The sequence below is a fragment of the Gorilla gorilla genome, chromosome 10 (assembly GCF_029281585.2).
Source record: "Gorilla gorilla gorilla isolate KB3781 chromosome 10, NHGRI_mGorGor1-v2.1_pri, whole genome shotgun sequence".
In the NCBI taxonomy this organism is placed as follows: domain Eukaryota; kingdom Metazoa; phylum Chordata; class Mammalia; order Primates; family Hominidae; genus Gorilla; species Gorilla gorilla.
In genome coordinates, this window is record NC_073234.2 from 23,163,222 (window position 1) to 23,190,637 (window position 27,416).

At 38.7% G+C, this 27,416-nt stretch overlaps 1 protein-coding gene across 1 annotated transcript in view; it reads right to left on the reverse strand.

Annotated features, from left to right (window-relative positions):
* The window catches only part of CD163 (CD163 molecule), a 144,596-nt gene that overhangs the window by 39,512 nt on the left and 77,668 nt on the right, over positions 1–27,416 (reverse strand). The window contains exons 5-6 of the mRNA XM_063693794.1: positions 17,145–17,245; positions 7,325–7,433 (exon numbers count right to left, since the gene is read on the reverse strand). Of these exons, the coding sequence (XP_063549864.1) occupies positions 7,325–7,433; positions 17,145–17,228 (193 nt within the window). The 5' untranslated portion in view covers positions 17,229–17,245. The remainder of the gene's footprint in view (positions 1–7,324; positions 7,434–17,144; positions 17,246–27,416) is intronic.

Genomic DNA, 27,416 nt, shown 5'->3' on the forward strand with positions numbered 1-27,416 from the left:
GAAACATGAGTATTAAATTGCTTTGTCTTTTACATATCTCATCTTGGTAGCAACTTTGAGGATGATTGGTGGCCAGGGTAAAAATGGAAATAAGAGCAAGATTAAATGCAGTGAAAGTGAATATTATAGCAAAAATCTAATAGAATAAGAGCCCGATTGAAAAGATATGGTAGAAAAATGGAAGAAATAGATTGGTGCAAAATTTAAAAGCTAGGTGAACAAGACATTTTTGCTTTTATTCAAAATGAAGAAACAGGAAGTGTGTTTACTGCCCCACCAGAAACAACTAAAAACAAAACCAAACATGTGTAACAATGATTTTCAAGACACTGAAAATGAGGCAACAAGAAGAGTTGTTGCCTGGATCTCAAAGATAGTGATCCATGAGAGATGAGAAGCTAAGCTGAGTTTACTGCCTTGAGATAGTTTCCAGGCTATCATGGAATAGGAAACCCAGAGAATGATCAGAGGAGTCTCAGAGTTGGGGAGAAGCAGCTGAGAATCTGGGAGACTAAGGTGGCTAGAATTCACAGCAAATAGTCTCACAGAGGGGAAACTTGCAAGAAGAAAGATAGAGAGAGAGAGAGAGAGAGAGAGTAGGGAGGAGGCAAGGAGAGAGAGCTGAATATCTGTAGAGTCCCCTTTGAGTATTCAGCTGAGTATTGTTAAGTGCATGCATGTGAGCAAATCACCTGAGCCTGGGGAAAGAATAATGAAAGGATTAGAGTTACACACAGGGCCAGGAAAAGTGACTGTTCACATGGAAAACTCACAATTCATGGGGTATTGGGTAGAGTTCACAGATGAGTCTTACCACGGTGGTGGGAAATAATTAGCCCTAGCTACTTGCTGATTAGATCCCACCTAACAAATTTTAAAGACAAGACCCAAAGAATCAAATTGTTTCCAAGAATATAGCAGCATTCTAGACTAAACGTTAGAATATCTAAAGCAATAAAAATAATTTAAAACTCAGCGAAGTTTAGTTGACAATGTCTGGAATTAAACAAAATATTACTTAGAGTGCTATGGTCTAAATGTTTGTGTCTCCTCAAAATTCATATGTTGAAATCCTAATCTCCAAGGTATTAGTAGGTAGGGCCTTTGGGAGATAATTAGGTCATAAGGGCTCTGCCTTCATGAATGGGGTTATTGCCCTCATGAAAGAGATCCCTGAGAGACGACTGATCCCTTTTGCCATGTGAAGTACAGCTAAAAAATGGTAATCTATAACCCTGGAAGTGGACTCTCACCAGACACTGAATCTGACAGCATCTTGATCTTGAACTTCCAGCCTCCAAAACAAAGAAATAAATTGCTGTTTATAAAACTCGGAGTCTATGTTGTGTAGTTTCTTTTTTGGGGAGTTGGGGACAGTGCCGATTATAATCTCAAAACATGCAATTACAAATGCCATAATCCTAAATGTTAAAATCCCAAAGTTCAAAATCCCTAAAGATCAACATCTCTGAAATCTAAAAATTCCTAACATCAAAAATTGCAAAAATTACAATTCAGAATGTTGAAATTCTGAAAGTTGAATTCTGGGGAACAGATCAGTACATTTTTGGTTGCATACAGGATAGTTGCGTTCTGTTGATTACAACACATTAGGCGGAACTATTCCCTTGGTATTGTCTTTATTTGGAAATTAAATATAGTTTAAGGAGATGCAATTAAGTATGGGTGCCAAGTTGACAAGGGGTGGATTTATAGACATAATTTTAGGTGTCAACTTGATTGGATTAAGGATTCTAGACACTTGATAAAGCATTATTTTTCATATGTCTCTAAGAGTGCTTCCAGACACATCCAAAATAATGGATAAGATTAGTGTGTGAGTCTGAGTGGACTAGGTGGGGAAGATCTTCCCTCAGCGCTGGCCTGCATCAGGGATCCAGAGAGAACAAATACAGAAGGAAAATTGGTCTCTCTTTGAGAGCTGGGACAGACTTTTCTTGTGCTACTTTGGACAGCAGAACTGCAGGCTCACTGGCCTTTCGACTTCAGCACTTACATCTGGAGTGGCTCCAGAATGCTAAGACTTTTGGTCTCAGACTGAGAAGTTACACCATGGGCTCCCCTGGTGCTCAGGCCTTTGGACTTGGGCTGAGTCATGCTACAGTCATCCCATGGTCTTCAGCTTACAGAAAGCCTATCATGGGACTTCTCAGCCACCAAAATTATGCAAGCCAATTCCCCTAATAAATTCTCTCTCAATGTCTATATATATATATGTCTTACTGGATCTGCCTCTCTGAAGGACCCTGACTAATACAGATTTGGTATTGGGGAAGCCAAATTGATTCCTTCTTACGGTATTTTATGACACAGTGAAAGAGACTGTGAAATTTTACTCTTGTAAAATGTTGTGATTAAGTGTGCAAGTCTAGATAATGGCAAAAGATAAAGTTAAAAGCTAATTGTTATTGGTGCTGTAAAAACAGAAAATAGGTTAATTTCAATAGCAGTGTTGGACAGTATATTCTTACAAATCTTATACCGCATGATTCTATTTATATAGAATTCTGGAAAGTGAAAATTAATCGACTGTGACTAGATGCAGTGGTTGCTTAGAGATGGATGGGAAGGAGTGCAAGGAAAGAATCACAATGAGGGGTAATCATGATGAAGTTTTTTGGAGTAATTGATATGTTCATTGTCTTGATTGTGTTGATAATTTCACAGGTATACACATACGTCAAAACTAAACTAATTGAACACTTTAAATATGTGCAGCTTATTGTATATTAACTATGCTCCAATAAAGATGTTTTTAAAAATCTTTGTGAGCTATGATTGGTGGAGGACAAAAGAAAGAGAGAAGTCCACCAGCAGCTCAATCTTTAAGGTTTACAACAATTGTGAAGTCAAACCCTCCAAAAAGGGCCAGGCTTGGGGGAAGCTGAAGACACAAAAATGTTGAGTGGACCTGTAGGTTAGCAGATGATTTACTCAGAAATCTGTGACATTTTTATGTGGGCATATTCATGGGGAATGAGAAAAAGAAGAGGAATAAATAAAGGGAATGGTATCAGATTTTGAAACTTGTTCTGAATTTTGGAATAGATTTGAGGCTTGTTAGTAATCTCATCGTGTCCCTTTTCGGAATAAAGTCACTAATTGTGTCAAAGTCAGATAGGTTTTTAATAGTGAAATAAGTTTCTGTATTGCTGCGTTGAAAATCTCTACATATAAATTGCAGGTGTATGGTATTATTATGTAAATTCTGGGACAAGCCCATGCCTTTTTCTTACTCAGTTTTCTACCACCCAACAAGACAGAATGTGTGCTGTCTTCTTAATTTGTCCAATATATAGCCTCTTTAGAATGCTGAGCAAACTCAAGTTCAACTTTTTTTCCTTAGGTTCAACCAATCACTGAATAACATTATTATTATTTTCTTTTTTTCTTATATACAGTAAACTCTAGAGAGTTTACCAAAAAAGAAAAAAAGCTGTTAGAACTAATAAATGAACTCGGTAAATTTGCAGGATACAAAAAACATTTTTTAAGGCTGCATTTCTTTATTTTATTTTTATTATTATTATTTGAGACACAGTCTCTCTCTGTCGCCCAGGGTGGAGTGCAGTGGCATGATCTTGGCTCACTGCAACCTCTGCCTCCCGGTTCAAGTGATTCTCTTGCCTCAGCCTCTGAGTAGCTGGGATTACAGGCGTGTGCCACCACGCCCAGCTAACTTTTGTATTTTTAGTAGAGAGGAGGTTTCACCATGTTGGCCAGGCAGGTCTCAAACTCCTGACCTCAAGTGATCTGCTTGCCTCGGCCTCCCAAAGTTGGGGGATTACAGGCGTGAGCCACCGCGCCCAGCCCTGACTCCTCTTACTCTTTAATTAACTCAATTTTGTTCTTATCTCAGATTATTTCCCCCTTACTATTCTAGTATGTTGAATAAAATTTTAAGCTATGCATTTGGAAACTCAGTCATTTACAAGGAACATACAAAATGTGCACATTGGCATAATATGGCATATGCATATTGCATATAATTCGTTCATTGTGGGCTGCTTATTGACTAATAGTTTTGATTTCATCATATTCTGATTTTTTTGCCTGGTTCTAGTAATTGGATTTCTGTTTTGTTTGTGCCTTGTGACAAAGTTTGTGTCAAGTTCCATTCCAGGAGTTTGTTTTATTTGATCTACTTATGCTTTACTTGCTGCCTTGACTATCTCTACAGATGAATGGGTGATTTATGACTGGGAGTCTTGCTTTCCCAAAAATATTTATGGAAATAGAACATAGAGTAATAAGGAAGACCCTGAAGGGTGGCAAGCAGAGTACTGATATAATCGAATTTCTGTTTTCAATGATGACTCTGACTATGGTATAAAAGAGAGCTCACAAAAGGGCAAAAGTATATGTAATAATGCCTTATAGAAGGGTCATATAGTGTTTAGTGACAATGAGATTTGGTAGAAATGATGGGATGTAGAGGTGGACTCACCAGTGTTTAATTATTACTGGAATAAATGACTGCCTAACTAGCCAAATAAAGTATATACATGTACCAATAATAATATTCCATTTCCCAAGGCTTATCATTGATTCAATTATGTCCACTTGAAATCCAAAAGTAGAAGAAACAAAAAATAAATGCATATGTGTGTCAACCTAAATAACAAACAGAGGCTTTCTAGAAGAAAATGATATTTATTCAGGAATAGGGCATTGCAATGAGAATACATGTGCCATCGTAAACTTGTGCATGTTCAGGGAAGAAAGACGAAGGTTTTTAAAGAAAAAATGAGGAGGATTACCTGATTATTTTGATATAATTATTCTTGGCTACAAAGATCAATAATGGGGTGATACGAATTCAAGGTTAGACAGGAAATGGCTGGACAGATGTCCTTGCAGAAGTATTTTTGTGTGTGTATGGATGTGATGGCCTTGTGTTTTTTGCAGTTTTTTGTGATAATTTTTGTTATCAGGCATTTATGCATGAGAACCCTCTCTTCACAGCCTTCCCAGCTCTATTTGTCAGGGTTTGTTCTGTTTTGGTTTGGTTTTCGCTTTTTTTTTTTTTTTTTTTTTTGAAGAAACAAACAAACAAAACACTAGTGACTCCATTTGGATTCTGAGAACTTTCTCATTTTCCCCTTTTCATCAAGATCTTTCTCCCAGGGATGAAGTCCACTTGATCATGGTGGATAAGCTTTTTGATGTGCTGCTGGATTCGGTTTGCCAGTATTTTATTGAGGATTTTTGCATCAATGTTCATCAAGGATATTGGTCTAAAATTCTCTTTTTTGGTTGTGTCTCTGCCCGGCTTTGGTATCAGGATGATGCTGGCCTCATAAAATGAGTTAGGGAGGATTCCCTCTTTTTCTATTGATTGGCATAGTTTCAGAAGGAATGGTACCAGTTCCTCCTTGTACCTCTGGAAGAATTCGGCTGTGAATCCATCTGGTCCTGGACTCTTTTTGGTTGGTAAGCTATTGATTATTGCCACAATTTCAGAGCTTGTTATTGGTCTATTCAGAGAGTCAACTTCTTCCTGGTTTAGTCTTGGGAGGGCGTCTGGATTAAGAAAATGTGGCACATATACACCATGGAATACTATGCCGCCATAAAAAATGATGAGTTCATGTCCTTTGTAGGGACATGGATGAAACTGGAAATCATCATTCTCAGTAAACTATCACAAGAACAAAAAACCAAACACTGCATATTCTCACTCATAGGTGGGAATTGAACAATGAGAACACATGGACACAGGAAGGGGAACATCACACTCTGGGGACTGTTGTGGGGTGGGGGGAGTGGGGAGGGATAGCTTTAGGAGATATACCTAATGCTAAATGGCAAGTTAATGGGTGCAGCACACCAGCATGGCACATGTATACATATGTAACTAACCTGCACATCGTGCACATGTACCCTAAAACATAAAGTATAATAATAATAAAATAAAATAAAATAAAAAGATCTTTCTCCAAAAGCATAATTGATCAATCATCTCATAGTTAGGTTTTGACGTCCCTCAGTGCTGGGATGAACCTGTTCTAGGTTGCTGGTCTAATCTCACACTGGAGGGAGTAAATGGAGGCTAACAGTCCGTTTCAAAACCCTTTTAGTAACATTAGAGCAAGAAGGGAGTTTTGAAGAAAGCGACTCTCAGGCTTTCTACCTGGATGGTGTTCATTACATAGTTTAATTTTGTCTATTCCATAGTTTTTTGTTATAATCTCGAAGTGTTAGGCCAGTATAATTTTGCCAGGAATTGTACTTCTGAAAAAAAAATAACAAGTAACAGATAAGAAGTTTTAAAAGGGAAAATACAAAGTAAAATTCATACTAATATGACAATCCAAGTTTGCATGATGGTTTTGAGCCATGAACCCAGGCTAAGAACAACGAATTGCATAAATCAAGTAACCATTATCTTCGCAAGTAAAAAAGTGGGCATTAAGAGCGGTAAGAGTCTCATTATGACATACAGTCTTATTGTGAAACCTTCAGAAAAGCTATCTACAGCATGGAAACATCAACTTCTCATCCTGGTTTGTAGGTGGAATTATGGAATTGGGTGGTTTGGTAACTTTCTTGTGACCAAAGCATCAAGCATGAGACTTATTCCTTAAAATTCATCTAGTTTCAGCTTATAGGAGTTCAGGAAGAGAGCAGTTCTTGTTTTTAGCAATTCCATGGAAGAAAGCTGGATTGGGCCGGATGTGGCAGCTCATATCTGTGATCCCAGCACCTTGGGAGGCGGAGGCAGGTGGATCACTTGAGGTCAGGAATTCAAGACCAGTCTGACCAACATGGTGAAACCGTGTCTCTACTAAAAACACAAAATTAGCTGGGTGGTGGCACATGCCTGTAATCCCGGCTACTTTGGAGGCTGAGGCAGGAGAATGGCTTGAACCTGGGAGGCAGAGATTGCAGTGAGCTGACATGGTGCCATTGCACTCCAGCCAAGGCAACAAGCGCAAAACTCTGTCTCAAAAAAAAAAAAAAAAAAAGAAAGAAAGAAGAAAGAAAGAGAAAGAAAGAAAGAAAGGAAAAGAAAAGAAAAGAAAAAAGAAAAAGAAGGCTGGATTGGAGGAATCTAAAAGAATTCAGGATCTAGTCTAGTCCATAGTTAAACAACAAGAACTCAAAAACAATGCACAGAGATACAATCCAATAATAAGTATATTATAGCTTTTCTTTAGAAACATAACTTTCCCTAATACCATATAGGAATCTCAGATTTAAATAACTCTTTAGGCTAGGAAGGTAAACCAAGGCTGAGTCTACATTTTGCCTACAATTTTAAGGTTCCTGGCCCTTCCAGGAAGTGACCATTTTTACTCACTCACTGTAAGGCTGAGAATCACTGAAGTCAGGCATTCTATGCACATTTTCAAATATGATATTTTAGTCAAATCCTTGGTAATATAATCAATGTTTCCAACTGTATCCTGCTATAAAGAGAAGGCAGATTATTATTGGACTTATTCAACTAACCTAATTGTTATACAAATAAAAACACTTATGAATAGTTTCCAAATTTTAGAGAGATCAGGTAGGGAGAAAAAGCAAATGCTTTTATCTTTGTTCATAAAAGTATACTTTACCAAATTGCTTTGTTTATATTGTAAACTATACATAGCTTAAAAGAGAAAATTTCCTTAAATATGGAAAACAAAATATTTAAGCAAATAATCAATGCTTTATTTTTTAATTTTATATAAGATCTTTTAAAATTTTTTTAAATTTTTGTGGGTGCATAGTAGGCATATATGTTTGTGAGGCACATGGCATGTTTTGATACAGGCATGCAATGTGTAATAATCACATCATGGAGAATGGAGTATTCATCCCCTCAAACATTTATATTTTGTATTACAAGCAATCCAATTACACACTTTTAGTTATTTTAAAATGTACAATTAAGTTATTATTGACTATCAGCACCCTCTTGTGCTATCAAATAGTATGTCTTATTCATTCTTTCTAACTTTTTTCATACCTATTAACCATCCCCACCTTACCCCCAGCTCCCCACTACTCTTCTCAGCCTCTGGTAACCATCCTTCTACTCTCTATATCCATGATTTCAATTGTTTTGACTCTTAGTTCCCACAAACAAGTGAGAACATGTTTGCTTTTCTGTGCCTGGGTTATTTCACTTAGCATAATGATCTTCAGTTCCATCCATGTTGTTGCAAAGTACAGAATCATGGCAGAATAGTACTCCATTATGTATATGTACCAATTTTCTCTATCCATTAATCTGCTGAGGGCCACTTAAGTTGCTTTCAAATCTTAGCTATTGTGGACAGTACTGCAACAAACATGGGAGTGCAAATACCTCTTCGTTATGCTGATTTTCTTTCTTTTGGATGTGTGCCCAAAAGCAGTGGGATTGCTGGATCATATGGTAGCGCAATTTTTCATTTTGTGAGAAACCTCCAAACTGTTCTCCATACTGGTTGTACTAACGTACATTCCCACCAACAATGTAGGAGTGTTCCCTTTTCTCCACTTTCTCATCAGCATTTATTGCCTGTTTTTTTTTATGTAAGCCTTTTTAACTGGTGTGAGATGATATCTCATTGTAGTTTTGATTTGCTTTCTCTTATGATCAATGATGTTGAACACCTTTTCATCTGCCTGTTTGCCTTGTGTATGTTTCCTGAAAAATGTCTACAAATCTTTTGCCCATTTTTTGATCAGATTACTAGATTTTTTCCTATACAGCTGTTTAAACTCCTTATATATTCTGGTAATTAATCCCCTGTCAGATAAGTAGTAAATATATTCTCCCATTTTGTGGGTTTTCTCTTCACTTTGTTGATTGTTTTCTTTACTGTGCAGAAGCTTTTTAACTTGATGTGATCCCATTTGTCTATTTATCCTTTGGTTGACTGTGCTTGTGGGGTATTGCTCAATAAAGTTTTGCCCAGACCAATGTCCTGAAGATTTTCCCTAATGTTTTCTTATGGCAGTTTTATAGTTTGAGGTCTTAGATTTAAGTCTTTAGTACTTTTTGATTTAATTTTTGTATATGGTGAGAGATGGGGGGCTAGTTTCATTCTTCTGGATACGAATATCCAGCTTTCTTAGCACCATTTATTGAAAGGACAGTTTTCCCTAGTGTATGTTCTTGGTACCTTTGTCAAAAATGAGTTCACTGTAGGTGTTTGGATTTGTTTCTGGGTTCTCTTTTCTGTTCCATTGGTCTTTGTGTTTGTTTTCATGCCAGTGTGATGCTGTTTTGGTTACTACAGCTCTGTAATATAATTTGAAGTCAGGTAATGTGATTCCTCCAGTTTTATTCTTTTTGCTTAGGATAGCTTTGGCTATTCTGGCTCTTTTGTAGTTCCATATAAATTTTAGAATATGTTTCTATTTCTGTAAAGAATGCCATTGTTATCTTGATGTGGATTGCATTGAATATATAGATTGCTTTGGGTAGTGTGGAATTTTAGCAATATTGATTCTTCCCATCCATGAACCTGAAATATCTTCCCATTTTTTGGTGTTCTCTTCAATTTCTTTCATCACTGTTTTATAGTTTTCATTATAAAGATCTTTCACTCCTTTGGTTAAGTTAGTTCCTAGGTATTTAATTTTATTTGTGGCTACTGTAAATGAGATTACTTTTTTATTTCTTTTTTGGATTGTTTACAGTTGGCATATAGAAATGTTACTGATTTTTATATGTTGATTTCATATCCTGCAACTTTACTGGATTTGTTTATCAGTTCTAATATTTTTGGTGGAGTCTATAGGTATTTCCAAATATAAGACTATATCACCTGCAAACAAGAATGATTTGACTTCCTCTTTCCAATTTGGATACCTTTGTATCTTTCTCTTGTTTGATTGCTCTAGCTAGGACTTCCCGTACTATGTCAAATAATAGTGGTGACAGTGGGCATCCTTGTCGTCTTCCAGATTACAGATGAAAGGCTTTCAGTTTTTCACCATTCAGTATGATACTAGCTGTGGGTCTGTCAAATATGGCTTTCATTATGTTGAGATATGGTTCTTCTGTAACCAGTTTTTTGAGAGTTTTTGTCATAAAGGATGTTGAATTTTATCGAATGCTTTTTCAGCATCAATTGAAATGGTCATATGGTTTTTATCCTTTATTCTGTTGATATGGTGTATCACATCGATTTGCATATGCCTAACCATCCTTTCATTCAAGAGATAAAACCCACGTGGTCATGATGAATGATCTTTCTAACATATTATTAAATTCCATTTGCTAGTATTTTGCTGAGAATTGTTCCATCAATATTCATTAGTGATATTGGCCTGTAGCTTTCTTTTTATGATGTGCCTTTGTCTGGTTTTTGTATCAGGGTAATACTGGCCTCATATAATTAGTTTGGAAGTATTCTCTCCTCCTCTATTTTTCAGAATAGTTTGAGTAGAATTGGTATTAGTTCTTCAAATGTTTGGTACAATTCAGCAGTGAAGCCATCAGATTCTGGGCTTCTCTTTAGGGGAAGACTTTTTATTATGGCTTCAATCCCATTACTTGTTATTGGACTTTTCAGATTTTGGATTCCTTCCTGGTATAATATTGCTAGATTGTATGTGTGTAGGAATTTGTCCCTTTCTTCTAGATTTTCCATCCCTTTGCATTTGGTTGCTTATAGTAGCCACTAATGACACTTTGAATTCCTGCAGTATTGGTTGTAATGTCTGCTTTTTCATTTCTTATTTTATTTTGATCTTCTTTCTTTTTTCCTTAGTCTGTTTAAAGGTTTATGAATTGTGTTTAAATTTTCTTTTTGGTTTTTGTTTTTATTTTACTTTGAGTTCTAGGGTACATGTGCACAACGCGCAGGTTTGTTACATATGTATACATGCGCCATGTTGGTGTGCTGCACCCATTAACTCATCATTTACATTAGGTATATCTCCTAATGCTATCCCTCCCCTCTCCCCAAATCCCACAACAGGCTCCCCAAATCCCACAACAACAGGTGTGTGATGTTCCCCTTCGTGTGTCCAAGTGTTCTCATTGTTCAATTCCCACCTCTGAGTGAGAACAAAACAGCAAATTTTGTTTCATTAATCTTTTATATTGTTTTCTTTATTTCAATTTCATTTATTCCTGCTCTAATCTTCATTATCACTTTCCTTTTTTACCTCAAATTTTTATTTTTTGTTCTGGGGTATATGTGCAGGATGTGCAGGTTTGTTACATAAGTAGACATATGCCATAGTGGTTGCGCACCTGTCAACCCATCACCTAGGTATTAAGCCCAGCATGCATTAGCTGTTTTTCCTAATACTCTCCCTGCCCCCACCCCACCACCTGACAGGCCCCAGTGTATGTTGCTCCCATCCCTGTGTCCATGTGATCTCATTGTTCAGCTCCCACTTATAAATGAGAACATGCGATGTTTGGTTTTCTGTTCTTGCATTAGTTTGCTGAGGATAATGGCTTCCAGCTTCATCCATGTCCCTGCAAAGGACATGATCTCTTTCCTTTTTAGGGCTGTATGGTGTTCCATGGTGTATATGTACCACATTTTATTTATCCAATCTATCGTTAATGGGCATTTGGGTTGATTCCATGTTATTATTGTGAATAGTGTTGCAATGAACATACATGTGCATGTATCTTTGTAAAAGAATAATTTATATTCCTTTGGGTATATAATCAGTAATGGGATTGCTGGGTCAAATGGTATTTCTGGTTCTAGATCTTTGAGGAATCACCACACCATCTTCCACAATGGTTGAACTAATTTGCATTCCCACCAACAGTGTAAAAGTGTTCCTATTACTCCACAACCTCACCAGGATCTGTTGTTCTTGACTTTCTAATAATGGCCATTCTGACTGGCATGAGACAGTATCTCATTGTGGTTTTGATTTGCATTTGTCTAATGATAGTGATGTTGAGCTTTTTTTCATATGTTTGTTGGCTGCATGAATGTCTTCTTTTGAGAAGCGTCTGTTCATGTCCTTTGCCCACTTTTTAATGTTTTTTTTCTTGTAAATTTGTTTGAGTTCCTTGTAGATTCTGGATATTAGACCTTTATCAGATGGCTAAATTGCAGATTTCTCCCACTCTGTAGGTTGCCTGTTCACTCTGATGATAATCTGTTTTGCTCTACAGAAGTTCTTTAGTTTAGTTAGATCCCATTTGTCAATTTTTGCTTTTGTTGCAATTGCTTTTGGTGATTTCATCATGAAATCTTTGCTCATGCTTATGTCCTGAATTGTATTGCCTAGATTTTCTTCTAGGGTTTTTACAGTTTTGGGTTTTACATTTAAGTCTTTAATCCATCTTAAGTTAATTTTTGTATAAGGTGTGAAGAAGGGGTCCAGTTTCAATTCTCTGCAGATGGATAGCCAGTTTTCCCAGCACCATTTGTTAAATAGGGAATCCTTTCCCCATTGCTTGTTTTGGTCAGGTTTGTCAAAGATTAAGTGGTTGTGGATGGGCGATCTTATTTCTGAGTTCTCTATTCTGTCCCATTGGTCTATGTGTCTGTTTTTGTACCAGTATCATGCTGTTTTGGTTATTGTAGCCTTATAGTATAGTTTGAAGTCCTGTATGGTGATGCCTCCAGCTTTGTTCTTTTTGCTTAGAATTGTCTTGGCTACACAGGCTCTTTTTCAGTTCCATAGGAAATTTAAAGTAGTTTTTTCTAATTCTGTGAAGAATATCAATGGTACTTTAGTGGGAATAGCATTGAATTGATAAATTACTTTGGGCAGTATGGCCATTTTCACAATACTGATTCTTCCTATCCATGAGCATGGAATATTTTTCCATTTGTTTGTGTCCTCTCTGGTTTCCTTGAGCAGAGATTTGTAGTTCTCCTTGAAAAGATCCTTCATTTCCCTTGTTACCTGTATTCCTAGGTATTTTGTTATCTTTGTAGCAACTGTGAATGGGAGTTCACTCATAATTTGGCTTTCTGCTTGGCTGTTGTTGGTGTATAGGAATACTTGTGATTCTGCACAATGATTTTGTATCCTGAGATTTTGCTGAAGTTGTTTATCAGCTTAGGAAGCTTTTGGGCTGAGACAGTGGGGTTTTCTGGATATGCAATCATGTCATCCGCAAACAAAGAAATTTTGACTTCCTCCCTTCCTATCTGAATACTCTTTATTTCTTTCTCTTGCCTGATTGCCCTGGCCCAAACTTCCAAAACTATGTTGAATAGGTGTGGTGAGAGAGGGCATCCTTGTCTGTGCTGGTTTTCAAGGGGAACCCTTCCAGATTTTGCCCATTCAGTATGATATTGGCTGTGGATTTGCCATAAGCGGCTCTTATTATTTTGAGGTATGTTCCTTCGATACCTAGTTTGTTGAGAGTTTTTAACATGAAAGTATGTTGAATTTTATCAAAGGCTTATTCTGTGACTATTGAGATAATCATGTGCTTTTTGTCTTTAGGTCTGTTTATGTGACAAATCATGTTTATTGATTTATGTATGTTGAACCAGCCTTTCATTCTGGAAATGAAGCCTACTTGATTGTGGCGGATAAGCTTTTTGATGTGCTGCTGGATTCAGTTTGCAGTATTTTATTGAAAATTTTTGCATCAGTGTTCATCAGGAATATTGGCCTGAAGTTTTCCTTTTTGTTGTACCTCTGCCTGATTTTGTTATCAGGATGCTTCTGGCCTCATAGAATGAGTTATGGAGGAATTCCTCATTTCCAATTGTTTGGAATAGTTTCAGAAGGAATGGTATCAGCTCCTCTTTGTATTTCTGGTAGAATTCAGCTGTAAATCCTTCTGGTCCTGGGCTTTTTGTTGTGTTGTTGGTAGGCTATTTGTTACTGCCTCAATTTTGGAACTTGTTATTGGTCTATCCAGGGAAAAATTCTTCCTGGTTCAGTCTTGGGAGGGTGTATATGTACAGGAATATATCCATTTGTTCTAGATTTTCTAGTTTATTTGCATAGAGCTGTTTAAAATATTCTCTGATGGTTGTTGTATTTCTGTGGGGTGAGCAGTGATATCCCTTTTATCATTTTTTATTGTATCTATTTGATTCTTCTCTCCTTTCTTCTTTCTTAGTCTAGCTAGCAGTCTATTTTATTAATTTTTTCCAAAAAATCATCTTCTGGATTCATTGGTTTTTTTTGTCAGTCTCCTTCAGCTCCTCTCTGATCTTGGTTATTTCTTGTCTTCTGCTAGCTTTGAGTTTTGCTTGCTCTTGGTTCTCTAGTACTTTTAGTTGTGATGCTAGGGTGTAAATTTGAGATCTTTCTAGTTTTTTGATGTGAGCATTTAGTGCTATAAATTTCTCTTTTAACACTGCTTTAGCTACATCCCAGAGATTCTGGTATATTGTCTCTTTGTTTTCATTGGTTTCAAAGAACTTCTTAATTTCTGTCTTAATTTCATGATTTACCCAGGAGTCATTCAGGAAGGTTGTTCAATTTCCATGTAGTTGTATAATTTTGAGTGCGCTTCTTACTCTTGAGTTTTAATTTGATTGCACTGTGGTCTGAGAGACTGTTTGTTATGATTTCAGTTATTTTGCATTTGCTGAGGAGTGATTTACTTCCAATTATGTGATTAATTTTAGAGTAAGTGACACAAAGAAGAATATGTATTCTGTTGTTTCGGTGTGGAAAGATCTGTAGATATCTATCAGGTCAACGTGGTCCAGAGCTGAATTCAAGTCCTGAATATCTTTGTTAATTTTCTGTCTCAAAAATCTGTCTAATATTGACAGTGTGGTGTTAAAGTCTTCCACCATTATTGTGTAGGAGTCTAAGTCTCTTTGTAGGTCACTAAGAACTTGCTTTATGAATCTGGGTGCTCCTGCATTGGGTGCATATACATTTAGGATAGTTAGCTTTTCTTGTTGAATTGACCCCTTTACCAATATGTAATGCCCTTTTTTGTCTTTTTCGATCTTTGTGGGTTTAAAGTCTATTTTGTCAGAAAGTAGGATTGCAACCCCTGCTTTTTTCTGTTTTCCATTTGCTTGGTAAATTTTCCTCCATCCTTTTATTTTGAGTCTATATGTGTCCTTGCATTTGCAATGGGTCTCTTGAATACAGCACACCAATGGATTTTGATTCTATTTAGCTTTCTACTCTGTGTCTTTTAATTTGGGCATTTAGCCATTTTATATTTAAGGCTAATATTGTTATGTGTAAATTTGATTTTGACATCATGATGCTAGTTGGTTATTTTGCAGATTTGTTTATGTGTTTGCTTCATAGTGTCACTGATCTGTATATTTCAGTGTGTTTTCTGTAGTGGCCGATAACAGTGTTTCTTTTCCATATTTAATGCTTCCTTCAGGAGTGCTTGCAAAGCAGGCCTGGTGGTGAAAAATTCCCTCAGCATTTGCTTGTCTGAAAAATATTTTATATCTCTTTCATTTATGAAGCTTAGTTTGGCAGGGTATTAAATTCTAGGTTGAAAATTCTTTCTTTAAGAATGTTAAAATTGGCCCCCAATCTCTGCTGGCTTGTAGGGTTTCTGCTGAGAGATCTGCTGTTAGTCTGATGAGCTTCCCTTTATAGGTAACGTGACCTGGCTCTTCTCTCTGGCTGGCCTTAACATTTTTTCCTTCATTTCATTCTTGGAGAATCTGATGATTATGTGTCTCGGGGTTGATCTCATGGAGTATTTTACTGAGTTTCTCTGGATTTCCTGAATCTGATTGATAGCCTGGTTGCTAGGTTAGGGAATTTCTTCTGGATGATATCCTGAAGTGTGTTTTCCAACTTGGTTCCGTTTTCCCCATCTCTTTCACGTACCCCTATCATTCGTAGCTTCAGTCTTTTAACATAGTTCCATAGTTCTCAGAGTTTTTGCTCATTCCTTTTCCTTCTTTTTTCTCTAATCTTGTCTGTCTGCCTTATTTCAGGAAGACAGTATTCAAGCTCTTATATCTTTCTTTCACTTGGTCTATTCAGCTATTGATACTTGTATTTGCATTATGAAGTTCTCGTGTTGTGTTTTTCAGCTCCATTGGGTGATTTATGTTCCTCTCCAAACTGGTTATTCTGGTTAACAGCTCCTGTAATGTTTATCATGGTTCTTAGCTTCTTTGCAGTGCATTAGAACATAATCCTTTAGCTCAGCAAAGTTCATTATTACCCATCTTCTGAATCCTACTTCTGTCAATTCATCCATCTCAGCCTCAGCCCAGTTCTGTACTCTTGCTGGAGACATGTTACTACCTTTTGGAGGAGAAGAGGCACTCTGGCTTTTTGAGTTCTCATCATTTTTGCAATGATTCTTTTTCATCATTGTGGGTTTACCTACCTTTGATCTTTGAAGTTGCTGATTTTTGGAAGGGGTTTTTGTGGTGTCTTTTTGTTGATGTTGTTGCATTTTGTTTGTTTTTCCTTTAGCAGTCAGGCCTCTCTTCTGTAGAGCTGCTGCAGTTTTCTCACGATCTACTCTAGCCCCTATTCACCTGGGTCCTTCCTGTCCCTGGAGATATTGCCAGTGAAGGCTGCAGACCAGTGATGATGTCAGCCTGCTCCTTCTTGTGGGAGCTCTGTCCCAGAGGGGCACTGGCCTGATGCAGGCCAGAACGCTCCTGTACAAGGTGTTCTGGAGACTCCTGTTGGGAGGTCTCACTCAAAGAGGAAAAGCAGGGTCAGAGACCCACTTAAATAAGCAGTGTGTCTGACCCTTGACAGGATGGGTGTATTGAACTTGGGGAAATCACCCTTGTCTGGGCTGCCCTGACTCTCCAGACCCAGCAAGCAGAAAAGACTAAGATCATTGATCCACAATACTGCAGCTGCTCCTCTTCCTAGGGGCTCCCCTCAGAGTTGCCAGTGTTCCGTACATAAATCACTGGCTGGGGATGCTGAGGTTCCCACAGGGAGGCCCCACCCAGTGAGGAGGAGTGGATCGGAGTCCTTCCCCATCTCACTGGTGCCAGTGGCGAGGGAAAGTGGCTGACTGGAGCCACAATGGTGGCAACTGCCACTCTCCCTGGGGAACTCAGTCTTCTAAGGCAGTTTCTAGCTGGTAGTCTGGCTGGAGGAGGATTCCAAGCTAGTGGGTTTTGGCTTGTGGAGTTCTATGGAAGCAAGGCCACTTGGCTCCCTGGCTTCAGCCCCCTCCTTATGAAAGTGGACAGATATCTTCCTCATGGGATTTCTGAGAGCTGGAGTATGCTAACACTCCTGTGTCTCAGTGCCTGTTCAAAGTGGCCACCCACCTGAGCAACTGCCATGATTCTGCATAGCTTTGTGCTTAGGATCCAAGGCTTTGGTAGCATGTGCTCAGGAGAGGACTTCCTCATCTGCGAGTTGCAAGGATCTGTAGGAAAAACTTCATTTTCAGTGAGGGAAAGCACAGTCCCTCACTGTTTCCTTTGGCTGGGGGAGGGAACTACTTTTGCATGTGCAGCTTCTGGGTGGGATCTTGCTTCACCCTGTTGTTGCTTGCTCTCCACCCAGCCAGTCCCAATAAGAGAACTTTAATACCTCAATTCAAGATGCAGAGTTCACTCACAGTTTCCATCTTACATGGTTTGGCTGTGTCCCCACCCAAATCTCAACTTGAATTGTATCTTCCAGAATTCCTACGTGTTATGGGATGGACCCAGGGGGAGGTAATTGAATCATGGGGACCAGTCATTCCTGTGCTATTCTCATGATAGTGAATAAGTTTCACGAGATCTGATAGGTTTATCGGGGGTTCTGCTTTTTCTTTTTCCAATTTTTCTCTTGCCACTGCCATGTAAGAAGTGCCTTTTGCCTCCCACCATGATTCTGGGGCCTCTCTAGCCATGTGGAATTGTAAGTCCAATTAAACCTCTTTTTCTTCCCAGTCTCAGGTATATGTTTAACAGCAGCATGAAAACAGACTAATATAGTAAATTTCTGCCAGTGGAGTGGGGCATTGCTTAGAAGATACTCAAAAATGTAGAAGTGAGTTTGGAACTGTGTAATAGCAGAGGTTGAAACTGTTTGGAGTGCTCAGAAGAAGAGAGAAAAATGTGGGAAAGTTTGGAAACTCCTAGAGACATTTTGAATGGCTTTTCCCAAAATGCTGATAGCAATATGGACAATAAGGTCCATGCTGAGGTCTCGGATGGAGATGAGGAACTTGTTGGAATCTGGAGTAAAGGTAATTCTTGTTATGTTTTAGCAAAGAAACTGGAGGCATTTTGCCCCTGCCCTAGAGATTTGTGGAACTTTGAACTTGAGAGATGATTTAGGGTACCTGGTGAAAGAAATTTCTAAGCAGCAGGGTTCCCGTTCCAAGATGGCTGAATAGGAACAGCTCCAGTCTACAGCTCCCAGCTTGAGTGATGCAGAAGATGGGTGATTTCTGCATTTCCAACTGAGGTAGTGGGTTCATCTCACTGGGGCTTGTCGGACAGTGGGTGCAGCCCACAGACTGTGAACCAAAGCAGGGCGGGGCATCACCTCACCCAGGAAGCACAAGGGGTCAGGGAATTCCCTTTCCTAGCCAAGGGAAGCCAAGACAGATGGTACCTGGAAAACTGGTACCACACAAATTCTCAAAGTTCTGCTTTCCTAATTTAAAAAACTGATAAAGATGACATTGGAAAATTATCTTGATAAAATGTAAATTCTTTTTTGTTTATTAGGCTGGGTACCAAAAAAGTTAAAAAAATTAAAAAAAAAATTTAAAACTAAAACAAAAACTCCTTCACTGTGATTGCTTCTCCTTATGGGAAGCCCATTTAGATATCCTTGAGGTTGAGTCTGATGAAGAAGGCACTTGATTTTAATCAGATGTGGGAATAATGATGTCCAAAGCTATGAGTGTACCACATATTATAGAGGAATGTAAACAAGAAAACTATTATCTTGAGCAGGGGAATACATGGCTTTTCAGGACAGTATGGGAAGTATCCTGGATACATGGAATAATTTAGACACATTAAAAAAACCACTAGTACGGAATCAAATTGGGGAAAAACTTTGAGATTTTGGCTTTCTTACACAATTCAGCCAGTTCTGGCTAAAATGTAAACATTAAAAATGTAACACTACAGTTATTTAAAATTGAAAAAAAGCATAAAAGTAGGCTGCTAAAAATCAAACTGCTATGGAATCTGCTTTACCCCCAATTTTGGCCCATTAACTTAATTAGGACAAGTGATGTTTAGCCATGTGAACAGGCCTCATTTTGTCAAAAATATAATTTGGATCCAACTGCTTTTTTTTTTGAGAAAGGATCTCACTATGTTGGCCAGACTGGACTCAAACTACTGGGCTCAAGGGAGACGCTAATCTCAGCTTCCTCAGAAGCTGAGACTACATGCATGAGCCACTATAACCAGTTTTTTAATCCAACTGCCTTTTGTAAACCAGTAAGTTTGTTTTACTGTCTCATGGCTAAAATTCTAAAATAAAAGCTATAATACATTTGTGTGAATGTATGTGTGTTTAGGTGTGTTTATCCATGTGTACATGTATTATGTCATATATTGTGTTTACATGGTAAAATCTGATATAGTCAGCCAGAAATCTCTTAAGAAATTTTACTCAGATTGTCTTAGGTAAATGAGTGTTCATATAAAGACAAACATTTTAGCATCAGGCCATAATAGCAGAGTTAGAACTAGAGAAAAATAGTTATGGGAGCTGACAAAAAAGTTGAAGGGGAGACTTATCACCCCAGCTAATCAAAACAAACAAACAAACAAACACCTTTTCAAGGGGAGAAAGAAAAAGAGCAAAAGGCAGTGATGCATTCCTGCAAATCATATGCAAGGAGGCACTTTTTGTTTGGTTGACTAGTCAATGCAGATGGGGAAGCGCTTTAGAAGTTATGTTTGTTTGTTTGTTTTGCTTTGTCTGTTGGTCCTTGTGTGGCAGAGAGAGCAATTTTTGTGGCAGATACAGTTTACATTATTTCTCTGAGCTCAAGATTTTGATCTGTTTAATCTGAGAGCTTAACTTTTTGTAAACGTTTGTCTAGTTCTTTTTTTTTTAGAATATTAATTATTCAACTAATTGTTCCATCACCCTGAGCATACATTGGTCAGACGAGCCTAACTAAATATTTACATTTTCAAAAGGTGTTTAGGTTGTTGGTTACAATGAAGCTGTTGTAATTTGTAAAGCCATTCAGTTGAAAGCTTTTTAAGACTTTTTAAAAAGTCTTGGCTGGAGTGCCATAAGCCATCCATTTTATCTCAACACCAATAGAAGAGTTATCAGATTCAAAGTAGGCAGGAAAAAAAGTAGAGACAGACACAAAACTTAGAAAGCTTTACATGTTTGCTCCACAGTTGTAGAGTTTGTTTGTTTGTTTTGTTTTGTTTTTTGAGAGAGTTCAAACAGTGAACACTGGACCTCAGAATTTTTCTTGCTGCTCCCTTCTCTCTGGGATCTGTAAGTAATACAGTGCTTCTGTTATTTCATGTGTTTTGCTATGTTGGCTCCTCTGTTTCTCACCTGACCAATACACCTGAACTGAACACTCCTCCCAGGCAGGGCTCTCTTAGAGAGTGGCTATCTTGGTAGGAATAAACTGGACACAGGTCAGAGAAGAGTGCAAGAACATCTGCTAGCTTAATAAAGTTTCCTGTGAGAGGAACACCTGGTGAAGGGGCAGACACTTAGGCATTGAGTTGCCTTCCAGGATAAAAAAAAGTGTCCCATGAAAGACACACTGTAAACACCCACTGCAACCTCTTCTGGAACAAAAACTCGAGGAAAATCACAACAGCTGGTCTTCAATGGCAGTTGAAAATCAAAGATGTCAAAGAGATCACCTACCAGGATCTTTCTTTTCAAAAGAAACATAGAAGGAATGGCCAGATCTATGTAAGAAAATCCAGGAGGAGGTGAGACCCCATAGCCAAAAAAAAGAAATATTCAAAACAGAAACTGAGGGAAGAGAGAGACCCTCTCATATTGTTTTATATTGTTTTATACTCAGAAAAGGAAAGAGAAGTGAAACTAAAGGCAGGTAGCCTGGCGCCTGGGAACCAGACCCGAAACCAAGGAACCAGACCTGAAATCAGGCCAGGGCCTGCCTGACCTAAGCCTGGTAGTTAAAATTCGACCCCTGACCTAGCAACTGTTGTTGTCTATAGATTCCAGACATTGTACGGAAGGACACTGTGAAACCTCCCGTTCTGTTCTGTTTCACTCTAACCACCGGTGCTTGCAGCCCCTGTCACGTACCCCCTGGCTTGCTCAATCGAACACGACCCTCTCACGTGGACCCCTTTAGAGTTGTGAGCTCTTAAAAGGGACAAAAGTTGAGCACGTGATGAGCTCAGATTTTAAGACGCTAGCCTGCCGATGCTCCCAGCTGATTAAAGCCACTCCCTTCACTATCTCGGTGTCTGAGGGGTTTTGTCCATGGCTCATCCTGCTACAAGACAATCGTCCATGTGTCAAATCATATTAACACATCAGACAAAATAAAGATTGTAAAGATTCTTCTGGATTTGTAGAGTGCAGGTCAATAATGAACTTGGTGAGAAGAGTTTCAGTGAAGTTATTTTTATTTTTTGTGAAATATGAATAAATGATGTAGTACAGATTGTGAGTGAGCTGAATGACAGAACTGAAGGCCAGGTGAGGATAGGGAGAGTGATTTAAAGTGTTTTCTATCTGCTCAGCTATGTTGTTTTATCCAGCAGTGATCACAGCCAAAGGAGGAAAACAGAATGAGAAACAGGATCCCAGTGAAATTTAGCTATCATGTCTCTCTGGGTCACCCACTCACAACTTCCCCATCATTGTGTAACAGTTCGTCATTCTTACTAATTCCAGAAAAAAGTATACTGCAACCCTGCCAAGAAAGAGCTACTTCCCATTCTTTCTGTTCCACTCTACTGTCTACAAAGATTTCTAGTCTCTGTGAAATGTTCTAACAGGAATGCTATAGAAGACAAGTTCTTCTGGTACTTTTAACCATTTACTGCAGTTCCCAAAAGCAGAGACAGTAAAAATTTGCCTAAAACGAAAGTCAAATGTCAGTGTTTTCAGAAAGAGGAATAGTTTGTTTCTTAAAGGAATGTCAGATTGTTTACTTTGTGTCAACTCAGAAATTAAAGACAAGAAAGATAACATTAACATAATCTACCATCAGAAAAGCAAACAGAGAAAAACAGCAGTACAGACCAACAAGAGTTCCTACATCGTGTGCTGATTTCAGTCCTCCATAATCATAGCACACCTGTATATAGTTCCAAAGGGGCAGTGAAAAACAAGAAAGAATGTATTGATTTACGCAATGCTCTTTGCTGAAAATTAAATGAAATCTCTATGAACATGAGTTTGAATTCTGGCCCTGCTAAGTTGAACTGATAAAGTGGAAGAAGGAAAAGTGTGGGCCTTGCTGTTCTGTCACAGTGTTTGAAAGAGCATTCAAATTATTTGCATCTCAAGAAAACATCTTGGAGAGCACTTCCAAGATGGCCGAATAGGAACAGCTCCGGTCTGCAGCTCCCAGTGAGATCGACGCAAAAGACGAGTGATTTCTGCATTTCCAACTGAGGTACCTGGTTCATCTCACTGGGACTGGTTGGACAGTGGGTGCAGCTCATGGAGGGCGAGCTGAAGCAGGGCAGGACATCGCCTCACCTGGGAACTGCAAGGGGTCGAGGGATTTCCTTTCCTAGCCAAGGGAAGCAGTGACAGACTGTACCTGGAGAAACAGTACACTCCTGATGAAATACTGCACTTTTCCCACAGTCTTAGCAACCAGCAGACCAGGAGATACCCTCCTGTGCTTGGCTCAATGGGTGCCACACCCATGGACCCTTGCTCACTGCTAGCACAGCAGGCTGAGATTCACCTGTGATGCAGCAGCTTGATGTGGGGAGGGGTGCCTGCCATTGCTGACGCTTGAGTAGCTCACAGTGTAAACAAAGAGGCCAGGAAGCACGAACTGGGTGGAGCCCACCTCAGCTCAACAAGGCCTACTGCCTCTATAGATTCCACCTCTGCAGGCAGGGCATAGTAGAACAAAAGGCAGCAGCTTCTGCAGACTTAACCGTCCCCATGTGAAAGCTCTAAAGAGACCAGTGGTTCTCTCAGCACAGCGTTCTAGCTCCAAGAATGGACAGACTGCCTCCTCAAGTGGGTCCCTGACCCCCGTGTAGCCTGACTAGCAAACACCTCCCAACAGGGTCCAACAGACACCCCAAACAGACGGGTACCCCTCTGGGATGAAGCTTCCAGAGGAAGGATCAGGCAGCAATATTTGCTGTTCTGCAGCCTCTGCTGGTGATACTCAGGAAACAGGGTCTGGAGTGGACCTCCAGCAAACTCTAACAGTCCTGAAGCTGAGGGACCTGACTGTTAGAAGGAAAACTAACAAACAGAAAGGAATAGCATCAGCATCAACAAAAAGGACATCTACACCAAAGACCCATCTGTAGGTCACCAACATCAAAGACCAAAGGTAGATAAAACCACAAAGATGAGGAGAAACCAGGGAAGAGGAGCTGAAACTTCAAAAAAATAGAGTGCCTCTTCTCCTCCAAAGTATCGCAGCTCCTTGCCAGCAAAGGAACAAAACTGGACAGAGAATGAGTTTGATGAGTTGACAGAAGTAGGCTTCAGAAGGCCGGTAATAACGAACTTCTCTGAGCTAAAGGAGCATATTCTAACCCATCGCAAAAAAGCCAAAAACCTTGAAAAAAGGTTAGACAAATGGCTAACTAGAATAAAAGTGTAGAGAAAACCTTAAATGACCTGATGGAGCTGAAAACCATGGCATGAGAACTTCGTGATGCATGCACAAGCTTCAGTAGCTGATTTGATGAAGTGAAAGAAAGGATATCAGTGATTGAAGATCAAATTAATAAAATAAAGTGAGAAGACAAGGTTAGAGAAAAAAGAGTAAAAACAAATGAAAAAAGCCTCCAAGAAATATGAGACTATGTGAAAAGAACAAATACACGTTTGATTGGTACACCTGAAAGTGACGGTGAGAATGGAACCAAGTTAGTTAATATCCAACTCTTCAGGATATTATCCAAGAGAACTTCCCCAACCTAGAAAGACAGGCCAAAATTCAAATTCAGGAAATAAAGAGAACACCACAGAGATACTCCTTGAGAAGAGCAACCCAAGACACATAATTGTCAGATTCACCAAGGTTGAAACAAAGGAAAAAATGGTAAGGGCAGCCAGGGAGAAAGCTCGGGTTACACACAAAGGGAAGCCCATCAGACTAACAGTGGATCTCTCTAAAGAAACCCTACAAGCCAGAAGAGAGTGGGGGCCGATATTCAACATTCTTAAAGAAAAGAATTTTCAACCCAGAATATCATATCCAGCCAAACTAAGCTTCATAAGTGAAAGTGAAATAAAATCCTTTACAGACAAACAAATGCTGAGAGATTTTGTCACCACCAGGCCTGCTTTACAAGAGCTCCTGAAGGAAGGACTAAACATGGAAAGGAACAACCGGTACCAGCCACTGCAAAAACATGCCAAATGGTAAAGACCATTGATGCTATGAAGAAACTGCATCAATTAACAGGCAAAATAACCAGCTAACATCATAACGACAGGATCAAATCCAAATATAATAATATTAACCTTAAATGTAAATGGACTAAATGCCCCAATTAAAAAACACAGACTGCCAAATTAGATAAAGAGTCAAAACCCATCTGTGTGCTGTATTCAGGAGACCTATCTCACATGCAGAGATGCACATAGACTCAAAATAAAGGGATGGAGGAAGATCCACCAAGAAAATGAAAACCAAAAAAAAAAAAAAGGGTTGCAATCCTCGTCTCTGATAAAACAGACTTTAAACCAAAGAAGATCAAAAAAGACAAAGAAGGCCACTAGATAATGGTAAAGGGATCAATTCAACAAGAAGAGCTAACTATCCTAAATATATATGCACCCAATACAGGAGCACCCAAATTCATACAGCAAGTCCTTAGAGACATACAAAGAGACTTAGACTCCCACACAATAATAATGGGAGACTTTACCACCCCACTATGAATAGTAGACAGATCAACGAGACAGAAGGTTAAAAAAGATATCCAGGACTTGAACTCAGCTCTGCACCAAGCAGACCTAGTAGACATCTACAGAACTCTCCACCACAAATCAATAGAATATACATTCTTCTCAGCACCACATCACACTTATTCTAAAATTGACCAAATAATTAGTAGTAAAACACTCCTCAGCAAGTGTAAAAGAAATCACAACAAACTGTCTCTCAGACCACAGTGCAATCAGATTAGAACTCAGGATTAAGAAACTCACTCAAAACTGCACAACTACATGGAAACTGAACAACCTGCTCCTGAATGAATACTGGGTAAATAACAAAATGAAGGCAGAAATAAAGATGTTCTTTGAAACCAATGAGAACAAAGACAGAATGTACCAGAATCTCTGGAAAACATTTAAAGCAGTGTGTAGAGGGAAATTTATAGCACTAAATGACACAAGAGAAAGCAAGGAAGATCTAAAATCGACACCCTAACATTGCAATTAAAAGAACTAGAGAGGCTGGGCACGGTGGCTCACGTCTGTAATCCCAGCACTTTGGGAGGCCGAGGTGGACAGATCACGAGGTGAGGAGTTCAAGACCAGCCTGGCCAACATGGTGAAACCCCGTCTGTCCTAAAAATACAAAAATTAGCTGGCCATGGTTGTGGGCACATGTAATCCCAGCTACTTGGGAGGCTGAGGCAGGAGAATCACTTGAAACAGAAGGTAGAGGTTGCAGTAAGCCCAGATCATGCCACCACACTTCAGCCTGGGTGAAAGAGCAAAACTCCATCTCACAAAAAAAAGAACTAGAGAAGCAAGAGCAAACAAATTCCAAAACTAGCAGAAGGCAAGAAATAACTAAGATCAGAGCAGAACTTAAGGAAATAGAGACATGAAAAACCCTTCAAAAAATCAATGATTCCAGGAGCTGGTTTTTTGAAAGGATCAACAAAATATACCACTAGCAAGACTAATAAAGAAGAAAAGAAAGAAGAATCAAATAGATGCAATAAAAAATGATAAAGGGGATATCATCACCAACCCCACAGAAATACAAACTATCATCAGAAAATACTATGAACACCTCTACTTAAATAAACTAGAAAATCTAGAAGAAATGGATAAATTCCTGGACACATGCCCCTCCCAAGACTAAACAAGGAAGAAGTTGAATCTCTAAATAGACCAATAACAGGCTCTGAAATGGAAGCAATAATTAATAGCCCACCAACCAATAACAGTCCAGCTCCAGATGAATTCACAGCCGAATTCTACCAGAGGTACAAAGAGAAGCTGGTACCATTCCTTCTGAAAGTATTTCAATCAATAGAAAAAGAGGGAATCCTTCCTAACTCATTTTATGAGGCTAGCATCATTCTGATACCAAAGCCTGGTAGAGACACACAAAAAAAAGAGAATTGTAGGCCAATATCCCTGATAAACATCGAAGCGAAAATCCTGAATAAAATACTGGCAAACTGAATCCAGCAGCATATCAAAAATCTTATCCACCACAATCAAGTCGGCTTCATCCTTGGGATGCAAGGCTGGTTCAACATACGCAAATCAATAAACATAATCCATCACATAAACAGAACCAATGACAAAAACCACATGATTATCTCAATAGATGCAGAAAAGGTCTTCAATATAAATCAACACCCTTTCATGCTAAAAACTCTCAAAACACTAGGTATTGATGGAACATATCTCAAAATAATAAGAGCTATTTATGACAAACCCACAGTCAATATCATACTGAATGGGCAGAAACAGGAAGCATTCCCTTTGAAAACTGGCACAAAACAAGGATGCCCTCTCTCACCACTCCTATTCAACATAGTGTTGGAAGTTCTGGCCAGAACAATCAGGCAAGAGAAAGAAATAAAGGGTTTTCAATTAGGAAAACAGGAAATCAAATTGTCTCTGTTTGCAGATGACAAGATTGTATATTGAGAAAACCCCACTGTCTCAGCCCAAAATCTCCTTAAGGTGATAAGCAACTTCAGCAAAGTCTCAGAATACAAAATCAATGTGCAAAAATCACAAGCATTCCTATACACCAACAACAGACAAACAGAGCCAAATCATGAGTGAACTCCCATTCTCTCAATTACTACAAAGAGAATAAAATACCTAGGAATCCGACTTACAAGGGATGTGAAGGACCTCTTCAAGGAGAACTGCAAACCACTGTTCAATGAAATAAAAGAGGACAAAAACAAATGGAAGAACATTCCATGCTCATGGATAGGAAAAATCAATATTGTGAAAATGGCCATACAGCCCAAGGTAATTTATAGATTCAATCCTATCCCCATCAAGCTACCACTGACTTTCTTCATAAAATTAAAAAAAAAAACTACTTTAAAGTTCGTATGGAACCAAAAAAAAGCTCGCATAGCCAAGACAACCCCAAGCAAAAAGAACAAAGCTGGAGGCATCATGCTACTTGACTTCAAACTACACTACAAGGCTACAGTAATGAAAAGAGCATTGTACTGGTACCAAAACGG